Source organism: Equus quagga, chromosome 8, assembly GCF_021613505.1.
Source record: "Equus quagga isolate Etosha38 chromosome 8, UCLA_HA_Equagga_1.0, whole genome shotgun sequence".
Lineage (NCBI taxonomy): Eukaryota > Metazoa > Chordata > Mammalia > Perissodactyla > Equidae > Equus > Equus quagga.
Genome location: NC_060274.1, coordinates 51,330,515 through 51,343,357, shown reverse-complemented (window position 1 = coordinate 51,343,357; position 12,843 = coordinate 51,330,515). Strand labels below are relative to the sequence as shown.

The 12,843-nt window shown below is 34.6% G+C and overlaps 1 protein-coding gene across 4 annotated transcripts in view; it reads left to right on the top strand.

The window, feature by feature from the left end:
• Positions 1–12,843, top strand: part of HGF (hepatocyte growth factor) — a 74,987-nt gene that overhangs the window by 34,588 nt on the left and 27,556 nt on the right. For all 4 annotated transcript variants that reach the window (XM_046670603.1, XM_046670604.1, XM_046670605.1 and 1 more), the window contains exons 8-9: positions 7,902–8,076; positions 11,703–11,830. In XM_046670603.1, coding sequence (XP_046526559.1) covers positions 7,902–8,076; positions 11,703–11,830 — 303 coding nt within the window. The remainder of the gene's footprint in view (positions 1–7,901; positions 8,077–11,702; positions 11,831–12,843) is intronic.

Below are 12,843 nucleotides of genomic sequence, written 5' to 3'. Positions count from 1 at the left end.
TAAATGTTACTTTCCTACAGAGTGGTAGTTTTTCATTTTCTTTTTCTGTCTCCTGGAATTTCTCCTGTGATTCTTGATTTTCATATGAAAACTTGGCTTTCCTCAGACATTGCCAACCAGGAAGATTTGCTTCATACCTTCTTCGCATAATCTCAACTCGTCCTCAGGTTTCATGCTTCCCTGGTTCATTTGTTCATTTGTTGCTGGTTGCCTTGATGGCTTTCCCTTTACCAACAAAATAGACAAGTTTTGTCATATTTTACCTTATTTTTCTCCTCCTCTTTCTTTTCCTTGTTATTTTTTAAACTTCTAGATATGTAAGTGTCCAGAGCCATTTTATTTATTTTTGGACAGCATTATCGAGGTGTAATTGATATAACAAATGCACATATTTAATGTGTACAATTTGGTGGGTTAGAACATATGCGTATACCCATGAAACCATCTCCACAATCAAGGTAATAAACATATCCATCACCTCCAAAAGTTTCCTCCCTCCCCGCTGCCCTTTTTTTGTGGGTGGTAAGAACACTTAACTTGAGATCTACCTTCTTAACAATTTTTTAGTATACGATGCGGTATTGTTAACTATACATACTATGTTGCACAGTAGATCTCTAGAACTTACTCATCTTGCATAACTGAAACTTTATACCTGTTGAGCAAATCATTTCAGAAGTGTGACCTAGGCAGAACTTTGATAGCTAAGATTTCTATTAAAATTATTGATATGGGGGCTGGCCTCGTGGCCGAGTGGTTAAGTTCGCGCACTCTGCTACAGGCGGCCCAGTGTTTTGTTGGTTCGAATCCTGGGTGCGGACATGGCACTGCTCATCAAACCATGCTGAGGCAGCGTCCCACATGCCACAACTAGAAGACCCACAGCGAAGAATATACAACTATGTACCGGGGGGCTTTGGGGAGAAAAAGGAAAAAAATAAAAAAATCTTTAAAAGAAAAAGTATTGATATGGACCGAATTTTGTCCCCTTCCCCTCAAAAAATTCATACTTTGAAGCCTTAAGTGTGACTATATTTGGAGACAGGGCTTTTAGGAGGTAATTAAAGTTAAATGAGATTATAAGAGTGGAGCCCTACTCTGATAGGATTAGTGGCCCTGTAAGTATAGGATGAGAGAGAGAGATCTCTCTCTCTACCATGTGAGGACACAGCGAGAAGATGGCCATCGGTAAACCAAGAAGAGACCTCCCAGCCGGGCACCTTGATCTTGGACTTCTCAGCCTCCAGAACTGTGAGAAAACACATTTCTGTTGTTTAAGCCCCCCAGTTTGTGGTATTTTGTTATGGCAGCCTGAGCAGACTAATACAGGTATGCAATCATTGGTAATAAATAATTGAATCCTTCTTTCTAGTAAGCAATGTACTTTGGCATCATTTTAAGAGAATATCTCACATTTTAAAATTCAGTGTGTTTGTGTGTTGGAAAAATAATTTTAGCAACTTCTTTTTCTTTCTTAAAGAAAGCTGATTATTTCTCTAAATTTTATTAATTCATCCAAGGCCAGAGAGTCATAGAAATAAAATCTTATTATTATATTCTGAGTCAGGAAAAAACAATGCTATCAATATCCTTTCTCAAGGGAAAGATCTTGTACTTGGAGGTCTTTACCAAGTCATCTGCTAAGGAATAAGAGTATAGAGTTGAAGACCTTTCATGAAAGCCTTGTCTCTCAAGCATTTTATACCAGAAAAGGCTTGGATAAAGTCCAGGGAAAAGTTTCAGATAGGAATCCTAGGTTCACACGGAAAGCAAGTGTGCAAGCAATTTGAGGTTTGTACTTTGCAGGTCTTTATGCTACTTTCCCATGTCAATCTTAAAACAAGAAGCTCTTTAAATTTCCATTGAGCCTGATCCTGTCCTTCGTGGTCTGAAGAGCACAAGTCTGTTGATAGGAGAGTAGCTTTACAGACTGTTCTCAATCTCTGGGGACTAACATAAAGTAAATCCTACATTTTAGTTGCTCTTTAGTAGCTGGAAATAAGAATTGGGTTGGGTTGACCTACTCCAAGGAATAATCAGGTATTTGTCCAATGGCCTATGAAGGAACTTGTTCTATATATTGGCAAAAGAACAGCAATACATTATCACCACTGCGAAATGTTGATTTTTGGAGGGAACGGGGAAGTGTAAATGTAAGGATTTACTTGTCCATGTAAAGCTTACAGAGCCCTGGCTATGGCTCTCTGTAATATATATATGCACTCACATTCTCCAGTTGCCATTCATGGACCTCCATCAGGGCCATGTGGTCTCTCTGCAAGGATTTGGCTAGGCTTCCTGGAGAAAATGGATCAGATTTATTATTAGTCATTTTGTTCTACTAGACTCTTTCTGTTCAGGAGGCAAGATGTTTGTCCCAAGATTTATATAACAGTTAATGTTCATTCTTTCCAAAAAATCTATTCAAAACTTAAAGTTCTCTACCAAATATTGTAGCAATCAAATCATGACACATCCACACCAGCAAAGTGAAATTAATGTTCCAAGAGGCACCCACTGTATTTGATCATGTCCTGACAGGACAGTGAAAAATTTCAACAGCAAATGTTATTTTCGTTAAAGCATTTCCAAACAGAAAACTTTGTGTCAGTCATCAAAGAAAAACATTCCTTCACTCATAGGCCACTGAGGATCATATAAATATCTTTGCATCTGCTTCCAAAGGGTGCCTACTATTGACACCCCTGGCCAAATGTTTTATTTGTGAGGAACCCTCAGAAGAGTTCCTGGTATTTTCAGTATGAGCTTGGTAGACATTCTTGCAAAAACATTTGTGTATGTGGGCATTTAGTATTTTAAGTACGTGTTGCTTTGGCTAAACTTGTTCAGCCCCGGCTGATATTTGGGAATATTTCTGTGCTTCTTTAACATTTCATTTGCCCACTAGAGATTCTTTAAAATTCTTCCCTTGTTCACGTCCCATGTTAAAGTATTAAGTCCAAAGGAATAGCTTTCCCAACATTTAATAGCCCTTTCTAAATCAATTGGTGTGAAATATTTTTGTTTTTGCAGCAAATTTTGATAAATATCAAATAGGACATATAAATATCAGTAGGACAGCTGAAGGAGTCTATTTTATTGCAGCTCAGGAATAATTCATTTTGTTTGAATAGTAAGTGTGAGTGAAGGCAGCAAAGGTCTAACATTTATATCACAGTTACACAGTCTATGGGCAGATCATTCATCATAGTCCTCATCAGATAATATTTATCAAACAGCTGCACGAAGTCTCACAATAACTTTTATTTATTGATGAAAACTATGCAGTTAACTTGTACTAATAGATATACTTTTTTGCCTGTATATTTATTCTATACATTGTCTCCAGAATTATGTAATTTTTATTTATGGTGTTGCTTCTAGCAGCTGAATGTCAAATGGGATAAATACAAATGCACTAACTTCAAAGGGTACATTTTAGTTAAAGAAAAATACTATTTGAAAACTGCTAGTTTGTAGTTAAAATATAAGAAATGTTTTCACTGAATTCAAACACAAGAATAAGTAAAACCATCAAGTTGTTTGAGGTTATATATTTCAAAGTTATAGGTACTTATTAAAATAAAAGACAAAAAATCATAATATTATTATTTAGATTCTTTATACCTTGATAAGGCCTGTCTTAATTGGTTGAGGCTGCTATACTATAATACTATAGAACGGTGGCTCATAAACAACAGACATTTCTTTTCTTTCTTTCTTTCTTTCTTTCTTTCTTTCTTTCTTTCTTTCTTTATTTTTTGAGGAAGGTTAGCTCTGAGCTAACATCTGCCACCAGCCCTCCTCTTTTTTGCTCAGGAAGACTGGCCCTGAGCTACCATCCCTGCTGATCTTCCTCTACTTTATATGTGGGACACCTGCCACAGCATGGCTTGACAACAGGTGTGTAGGTCCACACACGGAATCCAAACTGGCGAACTCTGGGCCGCTGAAGTGGAGCATGTGAACTTAACCACTGTGCCACCAGGCTGGCCCAACAACAGACATTTATTTCTCACAATTCTGGAGGCTGGAAGTCCAAGATCAAGGTGCCAGCAGATTCAGTATCTAGTGAGGGCCCGATTCCTGGTTCTTAGATGGCTGTCTTCTCACTGTGTCCTCATATAGTGGAAGGGACACTAATCCCACTTGTGAGGGCTCACCTATCAAAGGCCCCACCTCCTAATACCATCACATTGGGGATCAGGATTTCAACATATGAATTTGAGGGAGATACAACATTCACTCTATAGCAAGGCCTAATGAAATTAGAAGTAGAAATATATTCTGTACAATATTGTATTTCATTAATGTGCAGTAATTCTTTGTATTCTGCGGTTTTTATAATTTCAAAAGTTTCCTAAACTAAAAAGTTTCTACCTCTAAATTAGAGTCAAATAATACAAATTATTTACTCCCAAACCAAAATTTTGGTTTTTACTTAACCATTTTAATTTACATTTTCTTTTCATAAATATCTGGTAACTCCTAAAAATAAGTTTATGTCAAAGGTTTTAAAATATACTAATGAAAGTTTAGAAAAAGCTGTTCAACATAATTGTTCAAATGAGGATTTTATGATTGCTATTTTTAAAAGTGAAAGATTCCTTAATTAAATCTTAGGAAACTCTGCAGTGGAGGTGCAAAGTTAGTACCAATAATTCAAGTATTCTTACTTGACACTGAAATTTCAGTGTATCACTCAACAGTGAAATATTTTCCCTGATGTACGAGTGGTCTTTTCTTTGACTTAGTTTTTGTAATATTTCTTTTCACAGAAACTCCTAAAATTTGAAAGCTTTACCTTCAAATTAGGAAAGTATTTATCTTTTACTAGCTTTTAAATTTTATCATTCCTCTTAATATTTTCTGTTGATCATGTGGTTGCTTGAAATTACTCATTGAATTTTCCAGGTATTGATTTCCTAATGAATTATGACAATATTTCTTTAATAATCACCTCTTTTTATAAAGAGCAGTGCAATTCAAATTATTTTTGAGTTTAAGGCTCTACATATTGTTTCAAATTTTAACTATCATGGGTCATTTCTACAAGAGCATCATTTTAAAAAAGATATTTATGAAAAAATTGCTTGCAAAATCCAATTGCACTTGTCTAATAACACACTCTAGAATTGATACCTGATATTTAATCTTATATTTACACTGTAGACATAAAGTTTGACTCTCTCACCCCCACCGAGGCATAGATTTATAGTGTGAAGCTGCCTTCACACAGAAGAGGAAACAGCCCTCTGCACCTGTTTCAACATTTAGACAGCCCATCATATAATGGCCAAATCTCTAATCATGTCTGAATTTCATATTCCTTTTTTCATTGTTTAGGTTGCTATCTGACAAATCATACTAATGTCCAAAGAGCAGAGTGTGTTAATCTCTGATGGGCTCAGCCTCAAACTGTGTTCTCAGTGAGATGTGATGGACCTGTATCGAGACAGAGGTGGCCCTGATAGACATCGGGACTCATCAAGACTGGGTTTTTTTGTTACATGTTCACAGTGCCAGAGTAATACTTGAGAAAAATGGGTTAATAATAAACAAATAAAATAAAACACGCACAAATAATTAAGAAAGTAAGAGAGTTGAAGTACCCAAGACAGGCAAGGAAGACCATGAGAAGATGTGTGGAAGTGTTTTTGCTCTGGCTGCCCTACCTCTGACCTTACTCCCATTGTTAGGATTCTGAGTTCTGACCAAGGACATGAATTTGCTACCCAGGAGCTTGTGACCAAGATGTAGAAGAATCAAAACTTTTTTTCTTAAAATGTTAAGCTAATGAATTGATGAATTCCTGGAGACATTTGTTTTTGTCTTCTTGCACATCCTAGTTTTATAACTAGATATGGAATGTGTCAGTATAAGCTTGACCTTTAACCTGTTTTAGAGTTATAACCCTTTAAAGATATCCCCCTCATGCTTAGTCTTCTCAAATCATTTAACAGTTAACTCAAATCTTCAGAAGTATAGCAGATTAGTGGAATTTGTTTTGAGGAAATATAGTTCCTTGGGACCTATGAAATCCATCTTATTTTCTGTTTCACCAAAAAACTTTAGATAATATTAAAATCATAAAACACTTGGCTAACCAGCACCAACTTTTTCTATACAAGTTATTTCTCCCAGCCCAACAATTCTTGTTCTTCCTGAATTGATACTTATTACCAATACCAATATATATTAATTCTCTAGGCTATGTACTCTCAATGACCATTTTATGGGTCAATCTCTGGACATTTTCTCATCTCCATTTGAATTTCCTTTTAATTTAAGATATTTCTGAGACATTTCTATTCCTTTAAGAAGATACATAAGAAATAAAAGCCCATTTTAAAATAAGCTGAAGAAAGGATTTTAAAAGGTCAATTCGTGAAAACCTGTATATACAACATATTCCAGTGGTTGGAATGGTCAGTAATTAATCTTCCTTCATTTTTTTACAAAGTTTCCTAGAATAGCTTGAAACTTAGGCTCTACTTAGTTTTCATGGAACTCAATAAAATGAAACATTCAGCCACATAAGGTAGTAATTATTTGAAAGAAGAAATAAATTTTAAAAAAATTTAAGAGCCATTTTAAAAGAATTTACACTAATAAATGTGGAACACTTTTATAGACATCCCTAGCCTATGAAGGCATGTCTAATTCTGACCTCTCCTTTGAGAAATGATACATCTAATCCCAGAATGAATGAATCAAAGACTTTTGTTCAAATCTTAAACTGTTCTAGAGAGTGTCAACCTGAGTTTTATTCAGAGGCATCTTGAATGACCATTAAGAACTTAAAGGTAACTGGGAAGTTTACATTGACTTTATTGAACCGTAAACATTTTCATGTATCTTTTGAAAAGGTATATGAATTTTAGTTGCTCCAGAATGTTTGTTATATTTTGTTTAAGCAAGTAAATATTAAAGACAAAAAGAGGGAGCCTAAGTTATGGTAAAATTATAATTTTGTACTTTTTTTTATTTTATTACTGAGATTTTAATGATCTTTATGAAGTATGAGAAGCATTGCAGTTGCACTAGGAAAGAAGCAAGAAATAAATCTGCCTAGGAACAACTGATTTGCTTTTTTAATGCCAAAAGTTGATTAAAAAGAAAAATTTAATATATCAGCTTAGAATATAATCACATTAGAGGGAAACCATGATTAATACCGTTGCCAACTTTATACGTATTTAAGAAAACTAATTTTAGCAATATTTGTATGGTCATTTCAGAAATACTGTGTATTCGGCATATATAAGTTATAGTGATATATGAAAGTATAATGCCTTTAAAGAATTTTTCAAATAAACTAATTTAATGTTTGAAAGAAAAATTGGAGTGGAGATAATGATAAATTCAATTTTTTTTGTAACTTTGATTTCTAGACCAACATTAATTTTCCTTTTCTTACTTTTTCTTTATGGCCAAACTTATAACACAGTGCTTTTTAATTTTTCCCTATTTAGTGACTATATTACTCATAGATGTTTTTCAATTTCTAAAGAAAGTAAAGTGATTTTTAAAAAATATATATGCTGTACTTAAACCTTAATAAATAGAGAGATTTTACATCTAATGTTAATGAATGACTAGACAGATCCAGGAAATTTAAATACTCTAAGACCATGATTTTTCAAATGGATCTAGATATAGCCAAGCTAGAATATTACATTTCATAAGCAGAGAAATGCCACAACTGAGTCCACCATGTTAATTTACTCCTTTAGGTTGAGTGAGATAGTAATAACGATAAATTGAATTTTTTATTCCTCTCAATTATTAGAAAAACCTATGTGACAGAAAACCTTGGTGATACAAATGCAAATGAACTCTAAGAGGAGGATGACAGGTTGAAAGATTTTATTTAAGTTTGTGTTTCTTTTTACCAATAGCTCACAGTACTATGAATGACACAGATATCCCTATGGAAACAACTGAATGCATTCAAGGTCAAGGAGAAGGTTACCGGGGCACCATCAATACCATTTGGAATGGAATTCCATGTCAGCGTTGGGATTCCCAGTATCCTCATCAGCATGATATAACTCCTGAAAATTTCAAATGCAAGTGAGTAAATTAGGCAAATATTATAAATTTCAGTAGGCTGTGGGGAAATGAGGCAGAGTGATTACTTTTTACTAACTTCTGTGTTAGTGATCCTTAAACTTTAGTGTACCTAGGGATAATCAGGACTTATAAGGCAGATTCATCCACCCAGAGATTTTGATTCCTTAGGACTGATATTTGGACCTCACATATGTATTTTAACAAGCACTTTAGGTAATTCTAAATCAGATGACTGATGTACTGTGCTTTGGGAAACACATTTCTAGGTGTCCGATCACAGTTTTGTTCTTGCATGTCTATTTAATAAACCAGTTAGTGGTAAAGATAACCAGGCAAGTTTCAAACTAGTGCCTTCTTAAATTTTCGTATTAACTTTCGGGGAGGTTGCATATGTTTTCTCTTACAAGAAGAGGCATACCTTAATTTCAGTCAACATGGTAAGCTAGGTTTTCAGCCTCAAAACAAAATTATGTAAAAAATTTTAAATCAATGTTTTCTATTATTTCTAGATTTGCTTTAAAAAGTGGAGAGGTAAAACAATTGTTTAGATGAATCCAGCCAAGGAAACGTCCCTTGAATATCAATTATATAGTTATTATGTGCCGTCTCCTTGGCTGCTTTTTTTCACCACTTGACTTTTGTTGGACAGATAGAGCCACAAGCCATGTGTTTTTAAATTGTCCACCTTGTTACGAGGAACATAAAATGATTGCTTTTGAAATTTATAACACAAATGCCATTCATAGTGGCTTTGCTGAAATAGCACCTATAAATAATATATATTGACTTTATGTAATTAGCTTTTAATAAGAGAGCTTAACATTTCAAGATGGAGAACTGTGAGCACCAATTGCCCCTCCACTAAAGAGAGGAGATATTTTATGTTTTTTTGTTTTTGGTTTTTTAGTTAATTCAGTGTATTTGCTTAGATAGTACATATTCATCTGTTATGATTTTTTCATTTAATAGGAATGAATTTGTAGTCATTGTGCATTTATTCCCACCATTTTATTTATAGATATTCACTCTCTATTCCTGACCCCTGTGTTTCAGAACTCCGAAATAAATATCAAAGTAGAGGAAGCAAAGAAAATGAGAAAAGAATAGTTGAGGGACAAAGGAGACGGTGTCAGTGCCGTTCACACTTTTCCTTCATTAACTTCTAATGATTGGTAATAGTCTAGTAAGAAATTGTGTGTGTGCAAATACCCAATGAAGTTCATCTGTAAGAAAAAGAGAATAATTATAGAAATTTAATTCACACATCTCACAATTAAAAATTATCAAAAGTTTAGTTATTGTATGTTATTGGAATTTAAGCCATCCTTTCTTAATTTAGTTATTTGGTCAAGATAACCAAATATAAATATCAAAAAGAGAAAAGTGAGGTGTGTTATAAAAATGATAAAATATGACTCAACATTTTGTTCACAATATTGATGCATTTGCTATTTGTGCTCTAGCAGAGAATGGTATGCTGGTAAGGTGTCTCTGGTTGTTTTAAACACTATTTGCCCCAGTACTGAGACTCCTTACAAATGACAATTTTTAAAACACTATAACTAAACAGTACTTACTATGATGAATCTACATGAATCATATAGTCACTAATCTGATTTAGTAATTGTAAACAATTCCTTTTCAATTTAAGGGAAAGAAATTAGGAAAAAATATTTGGGGAAATCTTGGCTCTCATTCTTGCTTAATCTAGGGTAATGTGCTTCTGGATACAGAGTGGGCCTAAACTAAGACTTTTGATAGCCTTAGATCTCCATTTAATTATCTTGTCGTAAGTTAACAACTCAAAATAATTTAACTAAGCAATTATTTACCTAAAACTGCAAATTTCTGTAAACTTTATGTAAAACTCAATGCACATATTTTGTACTGACAAATTTTTAAAGCATAAATTGGTTAAAAGAAATAAAAGATTTTCTTCAACTTTTCAATTAATAATTTTATCATTTTATAAGAAAGCTAAAGGCTTGAATATGGGTTATAACTATCAAAACTTGCTGTACAATGGTCTTAACTATTGGTAATCGCTGTTCTTATAACCTTAAATAATGGTTTGTATCAGGATGTATTTTGACTGGATAAACTATTACTTATTGATTTTTATAACCAAACCCAAGCTTCTTTCTAAAAACTTCTCATTCCTAATGGTCAATTTGGGTATTAATGAAATTGTAGTACTTGTGATTGGACCTAAGCGATGTAAATAATATAGTTTCCAATAGATTGAATATTAATTTTGTTATATTGTTAGCCACAGATCTATAAAAAGAAAGTACACACTTGCTTCAAATTAGAGAGCATTTTTCAGGAGAGCAAATCATAAATTCTACATTTTTTTTTTTAAAACAGTTTTTTTTTTTTTTTTTAAAGATTTTATTTTTTCCTTTTTCTCCCCAAAGCCCCCCGGTACACAGTTGTGTGTTTTTCGTTGTGGGGTTCCTCTAGTTGTGGCATGTGGGACGCTGCCTCAGCGTGGTCTGATGAGCAGTGCCGTGTCCACGCCCAGGACTCGAACCAACGAAACACTGGGCCGCCTGCAGCGGAGCACGCGAACTTAACCACTCGGCCACGGGGCCAGCCCCCATAAATTCTACATTTTATTTAATGTGAATCTTGTATTAAGGTAGACTCTTTTTACATACAGAGAATATTAGTGTAGACTTTTTCCTTACTGAGAACTCTAAACATCTAATTAAATCACTGGTACAAGAAAGGATGTACAAGAGCTGGCCTGGTGTCATAGTGGTTAAGTTTGTGCACTCCTCTTTGGCGGCACAGGATTTGCAGGTTGGATCCCAGGTGCAGACCTACATACCACTCATCAAGCCATGCTGTGGCAGCATCCCACATACAAAATAGTGGAAGATTGGCACAAATGTTAGCTCAGGGACAATCTTCCTCATCAAAAAAAAAAAAGAAAGAAAGGATGTACATGTACTATACTGGCAACTTCTATAGTGAGATATTCTACAGCATAATTAGGCCTTAATTTTGCAGAAATGTTTATAAATATTTCAGGTAACTTCTCTAAATCAAGGAAGAACTACTTTGTATTTAAAAGAAATCCTTGCAGTGTATTAAATAAATCAAAGGAATACAGAATTCAAGGAAGAAATAGCTGTTGTGTTTTTTGTGGTAAATGTCTGAATAGGTGGAACTGTTATTTTAAATGAGAATTGTTAATGACTGTTAATAATAGCCATTCTTCTGCAAAGAGAGATACGTGTCGTTTCTATGTTATATATGGGCCATGAAAACATAATAAACAGGCCAGTTTTTAAAAATGGTATAGTTGAGAGTCCAAGTCTTGAGAATGAGTGAGAAGAATGAAGTGGTACTATTTCTCTCTTTTACAAAGCAGTAGTGTTTGTGTGGAACGCCAGCCCTGTGGAAGGAAAATATTGACATCTAATAGCGTTTATTTCAGTAATGTGGGCAGTGTCAGTTGTGTATACTGAATTCTAAGTTGTTATATCTATCCTAAATCTAAAACTTAGGACGCTGCTTTGTAGACTTGCATACATTCTGGGGTTCTAGAAATGTAACAGTCCTGACTTCACCACTGTAAGAACTCAGGCAACTTACATTAACATGCTTATTCTCAATAGGGATCTAAGAGAAAATTATTGCCGAAATCCAGATGGGGCTGAGTCACCCTGGTGTTTTACCGCTGATCCAAACATCCGAGTTGGCTACTGCTCCCAAATTCCAAAATGTGACGTGTCAAGTGGACAAGGTAATAGCTGACATTTTGCAGTGTGGACATGATTAAATTCAGAGGAAATGTCTAAAGGGAGTTCACATTTTATAGCAGAATTATCTACTTCTTCTGCACTGGTTTTGCTGGTTAGCAAACAAAGTCAAGTCTGAAGTTGGATTTCTTTTACATATTCATTTGCTCAACATTTATTTATTTATTTGAGTGTATACTAGTGACAGGCACAGTTCTAGGCACTGGCATATACCAGTAAACAAAATAAACTTCTCTACCTCATCGAACTAATTTGCAGCAAACAGAAAAGAAGTAAAATAAAAAACTGAGGTGGGGATAGTAAGTTAGTTTGTGGTACATGCCAGAGAGAAAAATGTCCCAGTTAAAAAAGAGGGGTTGCTATTTTATATTTTAATAGTTTGAGAAGATCTTACGTATTAAGGTAACATGTAAGGAGAACCTGAAAGGAGTGGGAGGGAACCATATGCTATGTTCATATATTATATAACAAGCATTCTAGGTAGAGGAAACTGCAAATGAAAATGACATGAGATGGGAGAGTACTTGAAAAGTTAAAGGAATGAAACAGCACATTGTTGTGGCTGGTAGAGAATGAGCCAGACAGAGTAGCAAGAGAAGTTAGAGAGTAGTTGGGCTAACTTTGCATGGGTCTTAGAGGAATTGGCAGGATTTATACCTTTATTCTGAAAGAGAAAGTGCTCTGTTGTAGGGTTCTGTGAAGGGAAATTTAACAATCTGTCTGACTTAAGTTTTAACTGGACAACTCTGGCTGCCTTATGGAAAATAGCCAGAACTTTTAAGAAGGGCCAAAACAGGGAAATCAATTGAGTGATTGTTTCAGTAATTCAGGCAAGAGATGAGAGTGATGTGGACCCCAGTATTACTAGTGGAGGTGATGGGTAGCAGTGAGGCTTGGGATCAATCACCGTTGTACTTGGGAACATAGACGCCATTGAAGTTAATTGTTTCAGGGAGCAGTTGTAGAGAAAATTAAGATTGAAATAGGTTTTAAAAAG